This window comes from Xenopus tropicalis, chromosome 1 (assembly GCF_000004195.4).
Source record: "Xenopus tropicalis strain Nigerian chromosome 1, UCB_Xtro_10.0, whole genome shotgun sequence".
Taxonomy (NCBI): Eukaryota; Metazoa; Chordata; class Amphibia; order Anura; family Pipidae; genus Xenopus; species Xenopus tropicalis.
This window is the reverse complement of record NC_030677.2, coordinates 78,829,540-78,848,373: the sequence shown is the minus strand read 5'-3', so window position 1 is coordinate 78,848,373 and position 18,834 is coordinate 78,829,540. Positions and strand designations below refer to the sequence as shown.

Below are 18,834 nucleotides of genomic sequence, written 5' to 3'. Positions count from 1 at the left end.
TAATCACATTCCAGCTTACTGTCAAAATTCCTGGTTCTTTTGAGTGAAAGCTCTGTGTATATTGAGCTGCTCCATATTGCAAAGGCTGCAGCTTTGGGAAAGAAGAGGGTTTGTTTGCACAGATCTTATTAACTCCATATTATTATTATCTCCATAAACACATTGCCATATTTTTGGGGGGTGAGGAAGGGAAGTATCCATGGAAAAATTGCATTAGTGCTTTTTAAAGGCAAAACAATAGGAAATATATATTTTTTGTTATTTAAAAAGTAATAAATAAAAGTCCTATTTAATGTGCTCCTTTTGAACAGAGGTGTATATTAGGTGCATTTTACCCTTGTATATTACCCCTTCCTTGAATAAAATAAAGTAGTAAAAAACTGGCAAGTAGAAAAAACATGTGCCAAATCTACTTATATTTGAAAGGGCATTATATAGTATTCTTCAACGTGAGTTTAGTGAGCTGCACATGATTCTTACACATGATCCTACCTTGCAGACTTTCCTTTTGTAAAATATATATTTTGAGATGGTGCAAACATTTGTTGTGGTTCCATACTGAAGTGGCTTGAATTTATGAGAGACAGTAACAATTAGCCTTGTATGCTATTTATCTAAGTGCTGAATGATAATGCTGGCTGTAAAATATTAACTGGCTTTTCTGTTTTCTCTATGTGGAATGTAAGAAACTTCGACCCACTATTATGCAGGTAATTCCATTTTAAGATTTTTATTTCAACTTTGTATGGTATTTGTATTATTGATTTGGATGATCATTCCTGTAATCTTCTTGTACATTTATAGGATTCTATTACGCTCTGTTCCTACCCTTTTGTGTTTGATGCCCAAGCAAAGACAAAAATGTTACAAACAGATGCAGAGTTACAGATGCAGGTATTTGGCACGTCATTTTCTTATTGCTGTGAAAGCAGTGAGTGCTTTCCTAAAGGAATACTACTTTTATGTCATTTCCAGGACCGAAATTCCTGGGATGATTCTTCCTCCCCCCCCCCCCAAAAAAAAAAACCTGAGGGGTATTTTATCAGTCATGGGGCAGAGTGCAAGTTACAAAAAAAAAAAAAACAGATTCAAGCCACCATGTTTTTCACTCTGCACCCAAAGGCACTGTACTTGGTGCTCCAAAATGGAGTATGAGGCACGAAGTACAAATATGCCTGAATGAAGTTCTTCTTGAATGAACACTGAGTCCCATTAAGTCTGATGGGTTACGTAACAGTATTTTTTTGTCTGCTTATTCAATTTATCATAATGTTTTTCTGTGATTCTTTCCTATTTTCTCATAGGTAGCTATTAATGGTGCTAACCTACAGAATGTGTTCATGCTGCTCACTTTGGATCCAATGTTGGTAAAGAATCCATTTCTAGTGCTTCATGTACGCAGAACAAGCCTTGTTGCTGATGCTTTAAGAGAACTGAGCATTTATTCTGATATTGACTTGAAAAAGCCGTTGAAGGTATGAGCCATTATTGTACTAGTTTACTTCATGACTGCAAAGGTCATAGTCTCTGTATTGATTCTATTATATTCATTGAACAGACACTTTCTAAGTTTACCTGTAAGTAATGAGCAGCACCACACCCATTAGGGCAGTTTCACATTGGGGTAATTTGGGGTGTATTGTTACTATGGGGATCAACAGCTTTGGTGGCAGGGACAAAATGCATGAGATTGATCTGCATCATGATTTTGTCCTTTCCTTCAGAACTGTCATTGCCCTTACAGATACAAGGTGTGAATAATAAAACAATACTACAACTTAGATCACACAGATCCCTATATTTTGTAACAAAAAAAGGTGGCATTAATATATGTGTAGACATTATGTACGCCTCTCATTTCCTTTCTGTTGGTAGGTAAAATAAAGTTGCACAAAACTATTAAAACAATTATTTCTGAAAATAAAGTATTATTGTTTTATGCAGCGTTCTTCAATTACAAATTCATGAAATGGCACAATGACAATGTTATGAAATATTGCATTACGTTACAAACCCAGTGGGATATCGGCAAGGGATCTCTCCATCAAATAGGCCATTAAATCTCTTTATCTCGTACAGGTCATATTTGATGGTGAAGAAGCAGTGGATGATGGGGGGGTCACTAAAGAATTCTTTCTTCTGCTTCTGAAAGAACTTTTGAATCCTATCTATGGAATGTTCACAGTCTACCAAGATTCGAACCTGCTTTGGTTTTCAGACATAGTAAGTTAAAATAACAGCGCAACAGAATATTAATGGGAGGCCCATGAATTAGAAAGACATATCCTCTGTAAGTTCTAAGGCCACACTTTTTATTTGGTTTATAAACTTTTATTAACAAGATCTTTAATTCTAAATTTTTGAAATGTTTTCTTTACCTTTTAATGAGTTTACTATTTTTGTTGTTGCTGACTAATTAATTATTTGCTCTCATAGTTTGTCTATTTTTATCTGAAGAGTTAGCAACTTAAGCAAATTATCAATCCAGAGCTTTGTTTTTACAACAGTAGGACTCTCCCATCTACAGCCATTTAGCTGCTGTTGGAGAACTACTCTCAGTACCCCTGCAGTCTTTGTTGATGGGCGTTATACTTCAACAACCACTGGAAAACAGTTGGTTGATTTCTTTTTTCTGCTGTAATAAAATGTCCCAAGATTTTTGTAGTCTGCCCTCCTGCCAACTCAAATGTCCCACAGTAATACTATCCCCGGTATCTGCTGCTCAAAGTCAAATGTCATCCCTGGTTTGACCCTGTAAAGAGTGCTCTAACTAGTAAAAATCAAACATTTAAGTGAAATGTCTTAGCATGCAGCATGACATCTGCTACCCAAGAATACATGAAAATATGCAGGGCGATTAGACTTACGAAAAGCCATTAACTGCTGAATGTTAACTTTTTTTTTTGCCATTAGTATTTGTACTTTAATAGAAAGTGAAAAGTATAGTATATTGTTTAGCTTTTTACTCTTAAAATTAAGTACTAGTGCCAGCGCCAATATTCTCCATTGTTTACAGTGTTTTGTAGAGCACAATTGGTTCCATCTGATTGGCATCATGTGTGGCTTGGCCATCTATAACTTCACAGTGGTTGATCTGTACTTTCCATTGGCATTGTACAAAAAGTTATTAAATGTGCAGCCAACATTAGAAGACCTTAAGGAACTTTCTCCCACAGAAGGAAGGTTGGTATCAAACTAAAACATCAGTCTATATTTTGTTTCTAAGCTGTTGTTTTATAATCAGTGGCCCCTGTTTGTCAGAGCTGCTCAAAACATGCACATTCCCCCAGGCCGAAGTGCAGGGTGGCAAATGGAAAATAGCATGCGCCTTAATTCTTGTTTAGGCAGCACTTTTGCCCTAAGGTTTGGCTCCACTGAACACCTTGTGCCAGATAAAAAAAAATGCTGTTAGGTGAACAGCACAGCATAGGAAATTACAGGTGATCTCTGTGCTTAATCTAGTACAACGTATGTCCCCTAACTTTACTTCAGAATACGTCACCTGTCAGTTGGGTAATCCCTCCAATGCTGGGGCTGTATCTTCTGTTTTTTTGCCATTTAATTTAATAGGCAATGATTGGTATTTACACATGCAAAAGCATAGCCCGCCCATTCCCACCCTTCCATCATACCACATTTATGCTTATGTTTACTTCTCTTCACTAATACACAAAATGTAAATAAAAATAAAAAATGTAAATAAAAAACTGTTTAAAAAAATGTAGACCAATTGAAATTAGTTTTACAAGACCACTCTATGTCTATGTAATACTGAAAATTCATTTTATGGTCAATGGTCAAATCCTTAGTGTTCAGTCAGACCGAATACAAAGCCATTTGACTAAAACGCACAAGAATACTACAAGTTTTTACAAAGATGCATTTTCAATTTGTAATAGAAAATGAAAATGAGGGGATGTATTTGGTTTGGTCTTTCACCAAATCCTTTTGTGAAGGAACTCATATTGGACTGAGTCTAAAAATTATGGATTTGCTGCATAGTAAGCATGATAAGTTTATAGAAATACAGCTAGATTATGAATAGAGTATTATCTAACACTTAAATGATTACAGTATCCATGATGTGGATTTGTTTTGACAGAAGATAAAAATGCAAAAGCTTGATTTTCCTTGCATTCTATTCTTTTCCCTGTAGGAGCCTTCAGGAACTATTGGATTACCCTGAAGATGACGTAGACGATGTGTTCTGCCTCAATTTTACTGTAAGAGTATTTGACTGTAGTGTAAATGTTGTAAAAACAAAAAGATCAGATCAAATAGTTTCATCAAATGTTACGTTTCTTCTTTTGTTTTTTTTGTGAAAATAGAAGGAGGCAGATGTATTGTAAACTGTGTTCAGATGCTGTGTGATTGGGTGCATCTTGCAACTTCTAAATGCATCAGCAAGTGGACAAGCATTGTATAATAAATACCAAGCATGTTGAAGTATAAATACACAGAGATAAAATGCCATGTGCTAAAAGACATAGTTGGTAATGAAATACACATTGCTGATAATAGATATTAAACTGGTAGCATGTAACCAGACAGTCCAACCAGGGTCAGACTGGAGGGTGCAGGGCTACTGCCCCAGGGGCCCCGCACCCCACAAGTTACCCCCACGCGTCCCCTGCAGGGGCCCCAGCCGTGCACCCCTAACCCCCCCCTGGCCTCCACCCAACATCCTCCCCTGAATGTGCGTATGTGAAACGCAGCAGGAGAGGTCATTGGCAGCCAGAGGAAGCGGAAACAGGGTCGGAGTCCAACTCAGTGACATATATTTATAATACAAATGTCATCTTCCTTCATTGACCAATACTTAATTTATTATGGCAACATTTACATACCAAAAGAGAGATACTTGTAAACAGAAAATGGCTGTAACCATTAAGGAAGTTTTCATTTTTTTGCATATTATTCCTTGTGTCAGTTGTCTCATACCCATTGATTTCTATTGGAACACAATTTAAAAGCACTGATTTTGTCCTGCTGTTACTATTGGTTTTAGGGTTGAGAATATGTCAGCAATGGCAAAGAAAAAAAATTGTGAGACTTGAGATTTTGAAAAGCTTTTGATTTTGAAGCCGAACCTATGCACCTTAAGATGGATGGAACACAATTTAAAAGCACTGATTTTGTCCTGCTGTTACTATTGGTTTTAGGGTTGAGAATATGTCAGCAATGGCAAAGAAAAAAAATTGTGAGACTTGAGATTTTGAAAAGCTTTTGATTTTGAAGCCGAACCTATGCACCTTAAGATATTGAGCCATTTTTTTCTGTGTAGCTAGCAGATGCAGTTCCTTCAGGAAGTGATATTAGCACAAGGTCAAATGATCTCTGATGATTTCTCTGTGACATATATTTGTATTTGTGCTTAGATTTGCAGAGAAAGTTACGGACTAGCAGAGCGCAGACCTTTAGTGGCTGGAGGAGACCACATAACTGTGACAAAAGATAACAGGTGGGTCATATGTTTGCTTATAAGCAATTCCCCCCTTAACTGTAGGAACTAGGCCAAACTGGCATGTATGGTAATTATGAGCCCATTGGTTTTAAAGATACCTCTCCTATAAAACAACTAATAGGCTTAGTGTGTGTTCCAAGCCTTTAAACCAGTGGCTGACACAATTTGCATCTTCTTCTCTTAAAAGGCCCAATAAAATAAATGTGGTTACCCACCATAAAGAACTATTACAGAGAGAGTGGGGGTGGTGGAGTTTTGGGGTGGTGTAAAATGCTTATTTACTTAATATCTTGGCTATTTCTGAACCTTAGAATCAAGCTTTTCCCAGTCAGTGACCTGCAGTACTCTTTTCATTATCATCTCCATGTATTTGGTCTTGTGAAACTAGCTTATTAAAATGTATTCATTATATTTTGCAGGCAGCAGTTTGTTGATGCTTATGTTAACTATGTCTTCAACCAGTCAGTGCAAGAATGGTATGAGGCATTTTCCACTGGCTTCCTGAAAGTCTGTGGAGGTAAAATTTTAGAACTTTTCCAGCCATCTGAACTCAGGTCCATGGTTGTGGGAAGCAATAATTATAATTGGCAGGAGTTGGAAGAGGTGAGTACATCAAGAAAGGCTTTGCTGGCAGAAGTGCTTTTAGTTGCTCTAGGCTTGTGATAAAGGATGGGGGGAAGGACCAAAGGCAAATCTACAGTGCCTTGAGGGAAACACTTTTCATTGTATTCCGGTGGACATTACTAATATCTTTCAGCCTTTTTATTGTACTTGAAAGGAAATGTTCTAAGTCTGAAATATTTTATTGAATCATGAACAAAGTGCCTTAAGGTGGCCATACACGCAGCAATATTATTGTGCAAAGGTTTTGTACAAAATCAGTGTGTGTATGGTGGGAGATGACGTGACCAATATGGGTAAAAGCCTTGGGAATTAATAGTCTTGCTGATTGAGCAGGACTGAAAGTTTTGATCAGGAGCCTTTGTATATCTTACAATTGTATATATATATATTGTATATCTTACAATTCAGTAGGGTGGCCGAACAATCTTTCCCACAACCATTGGTCATGGGAAAGATCGTAATTGAAGCGTGTATGGCCATCTTTGATAGAAAGGGATGCAGCTGTGTATTTGACTGGAACCCACACAAGCTTTTTCCAGTTGGATGTCCCAGTTGAAATGATTTTGCATTAAACATGTGCCCTTTTAGACTCTGACATGAAGAATTGATACTTTGTATGGTAAACATTTCCCTGCTGTAGCTCCTGGTACCATGCGATAGTTCTTTTGTTTGTGTTTCCTTTCTTCATGGGGGCTGGATGTTTTTTATGTATTAAAAAGAGGGAAAACTAATATAGGAGTTAAACTGAAGGTTAGTTAGAGTTAAAGTGGCTGTACATGGGCAGATTTCCGCTGCTGATTAAGGTCCTTAAGTCCGACTAAGCAGGTTATCTGCCTGTGTATGGGGCCTCCCCGACCGATAGCTGGCCTAAAATTGGCCAGATGTCAAGTGGACAGGCTTGATTTTCCGGCGGATCGGGGACTTCATTGGCTCATTGATAAAAGCAATTCTATAATAATAACCTGTTTGCCTGTACCCGTTATAATAAAAGGCAGCGTAGCATAGGTATTCACTTGCCATGCTCGCAATGCCCTTTATTGGTGATCAACGACCACTAGTATGTGCAGATAAAGTCAGAACCAAATCGAAAAATCTTCTACATCTTTGTTGTTGAAATTTAGGTCCTAGAACTTGCTTTGCTTATAGAAATTGTATCTGTTTTTCACAGAATGCAATCTACAAAGGTGACTATTCCACTGCACATCCCACCGTGAGAATGTTCTGGGAGACTTTCCATGATTTTCCTTTGGAGAAAAAGAAGAAGTTTCTCTGTAAGTACAGCCTAAAGCCATGGAAGGCCGAGTACCTACCCACTTTATTATTTGCCACGTGATATTCATTTTAATATACCGATCACAACGTTTATATTCCTTTTTTTGAATTAAGTATTGTCCGAAAGACATTTATACATTATGTTCCAGCCCTTTAGGTCTCAGGCCAAACTAATTAGCCATGCATGCATGTTTTTATAAAGAATCTACCTGAATGCTAGCTGGGGGATCTTTTAAGGCAGTGATCCCCAACCAGTGGCTCGTGGACAACATGTTGCTCACCAACCCTTTGGATGTTACTCCCAGTGGCCTTGAAGCAGGTGCTTTTTTCTTAATTTCTGGTTAGGAGGCACGTTGTGGTTGCATGAAAACCCAGTGTAATTGCCAGACAGAGCATTCTGTAGACTTCCAGTCAACATAGGGGTTATCAAATAGCCAATAATAGCTTTCTTTGGCACCTCCAGAAACCTTCTTCATGCTTATGTTGCTCTCAAAAACGTTTTCTATTTGTTGTGACTCACGGGTATAAAAGGTTGGGGATCCCTGTTTTAAGGTATAGTGCTTGACTCTACCTTTATATTCCTCACTTATCTTATTTAAAGGAGAACTGAAGGCTGGGATAACATTAAAGGAAATATAAAGAGAACGTAACGTGTTTCTATTCTAGCTACTGCTCCTACCAGGATAGCTGCAGTGATCCGCAGGTTTGTGGTCAGTCCCAGTGTACAAGGCCTCTCCATGTTGAACCCTGCTGTATAGGGAGCCAGCCCTCCCAGTGCTGTCAGTACCCAGAACTGGCCCCTGGAGATGTAGAAGTGTCCCTGAGCCTAGTGCTGTGTTTTGTCAGCTGCTGGAAACAGCCCCAGTTCCAGGTCTTTCTCCATGATGTTTGAAAAGTTATGTACCTTAGAACATGAAAGCCTCTTTATTTTCTCAACAATTTTTCATTCAAAAAAGTTTTTTTTCCCCAGCATAAAAATGTGTTGATCTTCCCACAGTGTTTCTCACTGGCAGTGATCGTATTCCAATCTACGGAATGTCAAGCCTTCGTATCATTATCCAGTCCATATCGAGTGGGGAGGATCACCTTCCTGTGGCTCACACGTGTTACAACCTTCTGGACCTACCAAAGTACAGCAGTAAAGAAACGCTCAGGAGAAGACTAACCCAGGCTATTGATCATTATGAGGGCTTTAGCTTAGCTTGAGCAATAGGCTTGCGTTCCCTTGCTAACCCCTGCAACTTGCACTTTAAATCCTATGTACAAATATACCCAGCATTGTAAACATAAACAGATCTTTTTATTTTTGTAAATTAATCAAAAATGGTTAAAAAAAATCTACAGAATTGAACTCTGGGATGCTGACTTTTTAAAAAGTTTAATTGACATTTAACTCGGAAAAAACTATATAGCTGCCATTTTCAGGGCCTGCAGTAGTTTTAACCTGTCGTCTTGTTCATGTCCTAAACTTATAACGTGCTGGAAAGATGATTTTATCTTGTTACAGAAATTTGGAGCTTGCGTAGCATTGGCTGAAGTTTCCACATGACAGCTGAAGCCACCATAGTTTTTTTTTTTGGAAATAAAATGATTATGAGCTAAAATAATAATTCTGCTTAATTAAAATCACTTTTTCAGGGTATGTAACTGCATTTCTTTCCCATGTACACAGCAACCGTCGTGCAGAATTACATAATTGTTAAGGCATCCCTTGTATTTCTAAAGCGCAACATATTCCATGTACAATAAATGTGTATATACATTGAGCATACAGATTATATTCAAAAATGCAACTGATAATGATACAAGAGGTAAAGGATACAAGGGATAAAGAGGGTCCTGCCCAGAAGAGCTTACAATCTCAAAAGCAGTATGGTTAGTAACCTGTATGGCATACACAAGTAATTAAATTACTTTTAAATTAAAATTACATTTGTTAGTGTCTTTTTTTTGTACTATTGTTCTGAAACATATTGAATATAATATTCAGTTCGGGATTTGGCCAAGATTCAGCCTTTTTTAGCAGGATTTGTCGGAATCCATGCGTCTGGCCAAATCTAATCCTTAAAATCTTGTGACTTTTTGTCACATAAACACGTAATTTGAAAATGTTACTCTTTACCCCTCCCTTACCCTAATTTCCATACGCAAATCAGGATTCTGATTCAGTTCAGTATTCGGTGGAATTTTTCCCAAAGGATTTGGGGTTTGCCTGGATCCTAAAATAGTGGATTTGGTGCATCCCTAGAATATAACTAAACAGAAAACGAATGTGGGCAGGGGGAAGGGATTAGGAAAGAGCAGGGAAAGAAAAGTAAGGGGGGATTGAGCTGGGATGTGGATTTTATTTTAATTTAATCCCATAATAAATAGTTTACAAAAGATTAACAATGAAGACCTAGGGGCACATTTACTAAGCAATTTATCTTACGTCTAGATAATTTTGAGATTTACGAATGGATTTTTGCCAGAAGTTGTTTTTATTGTTATTATTCCCTGAAAAAAATTAAATTTTTCGATAATAACTCCCATAATTTGTGATTTATTAATGTTTAGTTAACTTCTTTTTGTCAAAAAAATTTTTTGGCAGGTTTGATCTGTTACCATTGAGTCCTATGAAGTCTTAGAATAGTAGAGGAATAGAATAGTCAGTGACAGCCTCTGCTTGAACTTTCAATGAGAAATGAATCCCCTCATTGTTTTCTGTTTCATCCATCTTTAAGGGGCAGTTAATCCCCTCGTTGTTTTCTATTTCACCCAGTTTCAATTGAAACTTATACACATTATTGTTTTCCAAGAATGCCAATGCTCCTAAATTGGCTGCTGAAGCAACCCTGTTTGGGAAAAATAAAGAGGGTTCATGGAAACGAACGTCTGTTTAAACTTACATTTTTAAAGTTTTAACGATACTTTCAACTCGAAAAATTAGTGATTTTTCGTACAAATGACTAAAGCATTATGGTGACATTTTATAAATACAGCAGTGATTGAGTTTAATTCGAATTTATACCATGTCGAGTTTATATGACTTCCAAGGTCAGAAAAAAATGGATTTTAGTAAATGTGCCCACTAATTGTACATTGTACTAAAAGTTCATTTAAAACTAATATATACTATGTATATAGAATATAAATGTCACAATACAAGCCTGAGTAGTTATTAATTCAGATTCTGCCCATGGGCAGATTTGCTCAGTGTTTATAAATGAGCCCCACAGAGCACGTGCAGTGTCACTGACACAAAAGATGGGCTTACAAATGCGGCGCATAATCTTGAAGGCATGGATTGTTACTGTTATAGGGTTTTTGAACCTTTAGGCTGGTGCAGTCAGTTCAGTATATAAAATACAGGATTTCCAGCCCTATTCCATATAAGGGCTTTACTACATGGTGAATTGTGTGTGAGACTTTATCTGACCCACAAAATCTGATCCGATGAAGTGTGAGTTTTGTTCCTGCATCTACATCCGAAAGTTAATGCATTATAATGGGAGAAAATCAGATTTTAGCTTGTCGGTGCAAACACAGTGTTGTCTTGTGCCAGATGACAAATCTTCCTTGTAGTTTGCACATTGGATTTTTCTATCAGCCCCATTATATTATAAAATACTTGCAGATTGAGATCTGTTGTTCCAACACCATCCGACAAAATCACCAGTGTAGTTTAGCTCTAAGGGTTTAATATTTATTCAAAAATGAACTAGAACAATCTCTGCAAGCAAATATACAAAAATGAATTCAGCAGCAAGAACTTTAGTGGGTGTTTCTCACTTGTTTTTTATCCACTTATTTTTTTATGTTATTTTAAAATTATGAGATTAATTCAGCTTTTTACTGCCCCTGGTAAGGGTCTGCTCACTGCAGTCTGATGCAGGGTTCTCACCTAGTAGCCCTGGGTGCCCTTACTGGAGACACACTTACTATCTTTAACTTTTACATTGTTGTGTCTTGTATAAACCAAAACAGTATAAATATACAGTATATGTGTAAAACTTTCTATATCATTTCAATACTCTGTGCTTTATTAAGTTTTACAGGCTGTGGGCTCACAAACTATGATTTGTTACTCGACATTGAAGTTGATACTCAGGGACGCGGCTCTCTTCCATTAAAGGGACGGTTTACGTTTTAATTATTTTCCTTTTTCTGCCTCATTCCAGCTTTCAAACAGGGGTCACTGATCGCTACAGTTTTATTGCTTCATTTTATTACTTACAGTATATTCCTATTCAGTTGTTCGCCTGTTCATATTTCATTCTCTTATTCAACCACTGCCGGTTTGCTAGGGTAAATAAGAACCTAGCAACCAGATAGCTGCTGAAATACCAAACTAGAAAGTTGCTGAACAAAAATCTAAATCTGAAAAACCACAAAAAATTAAAAAATGAAGGCTAATTGCAAATTGTGTCCAACTATCAATGCCTATATCATACTAAAATTAAATCGAAGGTAAAGTACCCCTCTAACTGTTACCTACATCTGTAATTAGTTGAAGTTACACTGGTAAAGTGCATATAACCATAGCCTAAATGTCCTGCACCCCATGATGTCTAAGTAGGTTACCAGGCAGTAAATGTACCTGCACTATTTGGTGTGTCCCTAATGGGCAGGGCACAAGACAGAAATAGACAGAACCAATTAAACACAGTTTGGCACTTCTTAGAAACAAATACAAAATGTCTGGGTGTAGTCAGTGCTGTATTTAGGTCCAGTACTCCCCTGAAAGGGGAGCTATCATGAAATTAATAATCTCTAAAATGAATCATCACAACAAGTGATTAAATTCTCCAAATATAATGTATTACAAGTTCTAAATAGTTTTCAAGCTATATGAATTGTTATACAGTTCCCCTTGCAGCTGCACCTCTCCTACCCGGCTTCTGGCCAGCTCTGAGGGCAGGGTGGGGTTCATTTGCATGACAAGTCTGCCCTCGCCCTCACCCTCATTGGCTGTTGGGCTGTCAGTCTAACCCTCCCTCTTCACAACCTTCCTTCTTCGTTTCTGAGAGCACAAGAATCTCCTGCTCTCTCCCCTTTGAACCCTTCTCTCTAGAATGAGATGTGTAAAGTCAGTCAGTAGTAAAGTTACTTTTTAAGGCTTCTTTCTCCAGTCTGCCAATGCACTGATAACTCCTGCTCTTAAACTCTCCCCCCCCACTTCCATTTAGTGTGCTGTTTTATCCAACCCTCCCCCATGCATTACCAACACCTGGGAGTCTCAGCATAAGTACTAGAGCAGGGGTGGCCAATACGTCGATCGCAGTCCACCAGTCGATTCCCTGTGGATCACTGGGTGGGCCGTGATGAAGACAGGGATGTGAAAGTACTGTGTGAATCAACTATCAACTTCGGGAGTGAAGGGGGGACCAAAGGCTTATGTTCTGAACTTATGTAAAAAACAGCTGAATGATGCACAGTTTACTCTTTTGTCTAAGGGTTTATCTTTTTCCCCTTCCAGAAATTTTGATGTATTAGAGACTTTAATCGATGTCAACAGGTTTGTATGCAAACTTACACTAAAGAAATATTTTCTGAATGAGAGTATTAATAGTGATGGTCAACATACACAGGAAGCTGATATTCCTAATGGTACATTATTAAGTAGGCCGGAGTTCTTAACAGGGGCTTCTAGTGATGTTAGTGTTACCTGCCCAATGTTTAATTTTGCGGATGAATGTTGTTTACATGTGTTAACCACTTTACAGAGTGAGTCAGGTATGTCTCATAGTCTAGTGGGTTTATTTGGGTGATAAATTGCGGATTTGTTCTGACTTCTATCCGGTTCACTGTAGGGGAAGTTCTTTTGACACTTTTCCGGGTTTAGTTGAGAAGAGCCTTTTGGCTTTAAAAGCACAATCTGATTGTCATTCTTTACACCCTAACCTCACCAGTAAAGAGCGTTTTGCTTTGAAACAACTTCGCCACGATCAATCTATAGTCATAAAAAATGCTGACAAGGGTGGTATGGTTGTGGTGCTTGATAGTGAGGCTTGACTTGACTAATCCGACGAGGACTTATACTGAGGTCCTTTCGAGATTAGTTAATGAAGCCTTTGATACAGGTTTATTGATAGAAAAAGTTAATAATCATCTCGTACCTAATAATCCTAAAATACCAGTATTCCATCATTTGCCCAAAGTTCATAAAAATGAGCGCCCACCAATAGGAAGACCAATAGTATCTGGTAAAGCCTCTCTTAATGAGAGACTATCTGAATATATTGATATTTATTTACAGCCTTTGTTTCAGCGTTTGACTTCATATGTTTGTGACACTAAACATGTTTTGTTGGGTGAATTTAGGTGGTGGGACACTTTTTCCTGGGGTACCATTGATGTCACTTCACTATATTCCTGGATTCCTCATAACAAAGGACTGCAGGCTGTGTCTTATCACCTTGACAAATACAGTACTTATGATGTTGTCCAAGTCTTTCGAAATGGGCATGTATACCAACTGCAACACACAATATGTTGTATATCTTTTAACTTGTCTTTTTTGCAATATTCAGTATGTTGGTTGCATATGCGTCAGCATATTAGACACATAGTAACAAAACATTATAATAGTCCCATTTCCAGACATTTCATACAATGTTGCAATGCTGATGTATCATATTTACAGATTGAGGTCATTAATAGAAGTTTAACCGATGAGAGGGGTTCTGATATATACAATAGACTTTTCCGCTTAGAAGTTAAGTTGGATTTTCATCTTAGGCACATGTTACCCAAAGGGGTTAAAATCTATTTTCGATATTAGTTGCTATGTATAACCATTTATAGCTATTTAAGAGTGATGTCATTGACTTGTTCCTTGCCTATGGCTAAGTGCGCTTGCCTTTCCTTGGGGGGACTTTTCAGGACAACTTAAGTTTTCAAAATATGCTAGACTTTTTGTGTAATTCCAATTCTGTAACAAGATAAAGGCTTCTAAATGAAAAAATAATATTTTCCATAATATAAACACATATACCACAAGCAACAATTATTTTATGCACAAAAATACAACTGATTTGGAAAGTCCCATGTCTCCTGAACGTGCCAATACCAAATATATATAGTTTTATGGAGATTTCTCACTTGTATAGGTCACAAACTCCCAGCAGTACACTACCAAAATTCTTAACCCCTTAGAAATCCTAATTAGCATATACTAATTAGGATTTGGTTCAGGATTCGGCAGAATCCGTCGTGGTGGGTTTAGGGGTTCGGCCAAACCCAAAAATGTGGGTTTGGTGCATCCCTAATATGATTGTGGGCTAATGATTCAGGTTGTGTAAGGTGCAGCAGTGACAGCTTTAAAATTGTTCTTTAATTATAATCTGATGGCAGAGTGCTCTCTAACTGGCAGGAGAAAAAGCAGCACAGTGATAGTAGTTTGGTTTTTATCATTGCAGTATTCTGTGGATTTCTCTCCTGCACAATGGCACAACTGTAGCCCCAGATACATATTAACTCCTACACTCCCCCTACCCCCAGAAAGATGCAGAAAATCAGTAGCTCACTGCCTTCCTTCACTGTTCTCTGCAGCACATTCTCTAGTACAGGGGTGGCCAGGCTTTTTCATTCCACGGTCGACTGATGACCAGTGCAGCGTGAATGCGTACGTGATGAAACCGGGGATGCAGAAGTGCAGCGTGAATGCGTACGTGATGAAGCCGGGGATGCGGAAGTGCAGCGTGAATGCGTACGTGATGAAGCCGGGGATGCGGAAGTGCAGCGTGAATGCGTACGTGATAAAGCCGGGGATGCAGAAGTGCTGCGAGAATGCGTACGTGATGAAGCCGGGGATGCGGAAGTGCAGCGTGAATGCGTACGTGATGAAGCCGGGGATGCGAAAGTGCAGCGTGAATGCGTACGTGATAAAGCCGGGATGCAGAAGTGCTGCGTGAATGCGTACGTGATGAAGCCGGGGATGCGGAAGTGCAGCGTGAATGCGTACGTGATGAAGCCGGGGATGCGGAAGTGCAGCGTGAATGCGTACGTGATAAAGCCGGGGATGCAGAAGTGCTGCGAGAATGCGTACGTGATGAAGCCGGGGATGCGGAAGTGCTGCGTGAATGCGTACGTGATGAAGCCGGGGATGCGGAAGTGCAGCGTGAATGCGTACGTGATGAAGCCGGGGATGCGGAAGTGCTGCGTGAATGCGTACGTGATGAAGCCGGGGATGCGGAAGTGCAGCGTGAATGCGTACGTGATGAAGCCGGGGATGCGGAAGTGCAGCGTGAATGCGTACGTGATGAAGCCGGGGATGCAGAAGTGCTGCGTGAATGCGTACGTGATGAAGCCGGGGATGCGGAAGTGCAGCATGAATGCGTACGTGATGAAGCCGGGGATGCGGAAGTGCAGCGTGAATGCGTACGTGATGAAGCCGGGGATGCGGAAGTGCAGCGTGAATGCGTACGTGATGAAGCCGGGGATGCAGAACTGCTGTGTGAATGCGTACGTGATGAAGCACGGTCCACCAGTGATCCACGGGGGTTCGACTGGTGGACAGCGATCGACGTATTGGGCACCCCTGCTCTAGTACTTATGCAGAAACTCGCAGGTGCATGGGGGAGGGTTGGATAAAACAGCACACTAAATGGAAGTGGGGGCGGAGTTTAAGAGCAGGAGTTATCAGTGCACTGGCAGACTGGCAGGAGATTCTTGTGCTCTCAGAAAAAAAGAAGGAAGGTTGTGAAAAGGGAGGGTTAGATTGACAGCCCAACAGCCAATGAGGGTGAGGGCAGACGTCATGCAAATTAACCCCACCCTGACCTCAGAGCTGGCCAGAAGCCGGGTAGGAGAGGTGCAGCTGCAGGGGGGAACTGTATAACAATTCATATATCTTGAAAACCGCTGCCGCCAGCATGGGTTGTTCCCATGACCAGTCAATGCCGCCCTCCTTTGGAAAAATCAGAATTTTGGCTCTTGAAGTTATTAGGAGAGGCTTATGCATCGATGTGGTAACGTGAGGGGTGCTGCCTGCTGAGGCAAGTTTCTTTATATGCATCTAAGCTTTAAAGTCCTGGGTCTCTGTGCCAGGAGCAATCATATTAGCTAGTATAATCCTGCTGCTTATATTTAGTAGTGTATAAGTAGACTTTCATTTCTGTGTGTTATGGCATTTGATATTTGTGCTCAAAAAAGGATTTCGGGTCACTATGCAAAGCATGAATTCCCAGAGTTATAGAGGCATAAACTTTCCATTTACCCAAATGTTGCACAATTACAATTCACAGTATCCTTCAATGGACTGTGAAGGGTTAAGGTGTGCTGGGGTGCAGCACTGTACAGATGTTTGATTACATAGTAATATTGTCAACATCACCAGTCACCAATGTAGCTCTGGTAAGGATGATGTTTACTGGCTAATTTTCCTGCATGTATAATTAAGCTTGCAATGCCTACTATTTAAAGCTAGGGAGTGCAAGTTTTGGGAGGTTTATATCCCATGTAATATCATTCCCAGTCTTTACTTGCTTCAAGCTGAACAAACTGGGCTGTTACCAGAACAAGAAGGATAGTAACCATTTGTTTTTCTCTGCTCCAATCATACCACAGGGATTTGTGCTGACCACAGGGATTTGTGACAAGAGAAAAACAAGACAGCTGATCTTGCTTTCCCAAACAACTTGTGTGTGAGTAACAGGAAGCAATACATGTCCCTTGTCTAGGAAAAAACAAAAGTTGTGTAAAATTGTGTCTTGACAATAAAAGTGACACTTAGCCAGAGTACAAGATTTTTAAGTCACATATTTCAGATCTGAATAAGTAAAGGTTCAAGAAAGAACTGAGTAATAAATCTGCTAAAAAAAAAATGTAAACTTTAAGGGGGGCATTTAATAATGTTCATATTTTTCACGATTTTGCTTGTGCTTTTTCAATTCAGATCTTTTAATAACTGACTAGACCAAGTTTTTCATGGAAACAAGCAGGCTCGGATTTGTGGTCACAAAGGCCCGAGCCTGGGGTGCCACAACTTTAGGGGCAGCATGCCGCCTGTAAACATTGCTTGCGTATGGAGCACTGGGGAGCTTGTCCTGTCAATAAATCAATGCGCATGCGTGATCCAGAGGGGGATAGGTAACACGGGCGGCCTCTGGGCGCATTCATTACAAATCCAGCACTGGAAACGAGTCTCTCAAACCAAGAAAATCAGAATGTTGATAGATCTGCCCCTAAATAAACTTAATAGGATTGTTTTGCCACCAATACGGATTCGTACAGCTTAGTTAGTTGCTGACATGGAGTCTATGGGAGATGGCCTTCTCATCATTCAGAGCTTTTTAGATAGTAGGATTCTGGAGAATGGATGCTGTACCTGCAGTGAATAAATATACATATAAATATATACAAACACATGATAATTTTTTTAAAGCTTTAGACACAACAAATAGTAAGACATGTCTGCATTCAAAAATAGCTTTATTTTTTTTATAGAAAATACAATATACAAAAATGTACAAGTTCTTCAGTGGCGCACATGAAATCACACGCTCATTATTCTATTTAAAGACAAGGACACCTCCAGGATGAACTGAATGAATATGGAGCTGCAGAAGTGCAGAATAGGGAAGCAGGAAGCAGTGTACAACTGTGCTACACACAAATAGAATTGCACACACAAGTATTTTAATTCAAAATCTGCAAAGCGTTTAGTCTTGTTCATGTTCAGGTGCCAATGTTACCTTTATAAAAATTCTGACAAGAGCAAAATATATGTGCTTGTAATCCAGTGGCATTATATAATCAATCTGCAAACCCTAATAGTAGAAATCATTAGGCATCCCCATACAGTGTCCCTAATAACATTGCTGAAATAATAAACTCCTTGCCACAAGTCTCATCCAAATATGTCATCCAACCCCATGTCATGAGCCAGATAATGATCCAGTCCTGTTTACACTAAATGATAAACACGAAATAAGGTCTCATAAGGGCTCTGGTACACGGGGAGATTAGTCGCCCGCGGCAAAACTCCCTGCTTGCGGGCGACTAATCTCCCCGAGTTGCCTTCCCCCTGCCATCCCACCGGCGAACATGTAAGTCGCCGGCGGGATGGCAGACGCGGCGGCGCGATTTCGCGCAAATCGCCGAAAAAGACTCGCGAGGCTTTTTCGGCGATTTGCCGAAATCGCCCCGCCGCGTCTGCCATCCCGCCGGCGACTTACATGTTCGCCGGTGGGATGGCAGGGGGAAGGCAACTCGGGGAGATTAGTCGCCCGCGAGCAGGGAGTTTTGCCGCGGGCGACTAATCTCCCCGTGTACCAGAGCCCTAAAGGGTGAAGACTAGTAGCAGCTACTTGTCATGGCTACTAATGAAATGCTGATCATTTACTGATAATTGTCTCTATGTGTGTTTTAGCAGAGGCAATTCTTAGTATTGTCTATTGTAGGGTATTTTCTGGCATTTAAGAGCTGATACTAATAGCTCTGTGCGTCTTCACCCTAAAGGCCAGGAGTGGATCATTACCTCCTTCATGACA

The 18,834-nt window shown here is 39.6% G+C and overlaps 1 protein-coding gene across 2 annotated transcripts in view; it reads left to right on the top strand.

Annotated features, from left to right (window-relative positions):
• The window catches only part of herc3 (HECT and RLD domain containing E3 ubiquitin protein ligase 3), a 34,471-nt gene extending 25,184 nt beyond the window's left edge, over window positions 1-9,287 (top strand). For both annotated transcript variants that reach the window (XM_002938630.5, XM_004911084.4), the window contains exons 16-25: window positions 687-710; window positions 805-894; window positions 1,305-1,475; window positions 2,080-2,223; window positions 3,017-3,183; window positions 4,157-4,223; window positions 5,379-5,461; window positions 5,884-6,067; window positions 7,257-7,359; window positions 8,358-9,287. In XM_002938630.5, coding sequence (XP_002938676.3) covers window positions 687-710; window positions 805-894; window positions 1,305-1,475; window positions 2,080-2,223; window positions 3,017-3,183; window positions 4,157-4,223; window positions 5,379-5,461; window positions 5,884-6,067; window positions 7,257-7,359; window positions 8,358-8,566 — 1,242 coding nt within the window. In that variant the 3' untranslated portion in view covers window positions 8,567-9,287. The remainder of the gene's footprint in view (window positions 1-686; window positions 711-804; window positions 895-1,304; window positions 1,476-2,079; window positions 2,224-3,016; window positions 3,184-4,156; window positions 4,224-5,378; window positions 5,462-5,883; window positions 6,068-7,256; window positions 7,360-8,357) is intronic.
• Window positions 9,288-18,834: the final 9,547 nt, after the last annotated feature.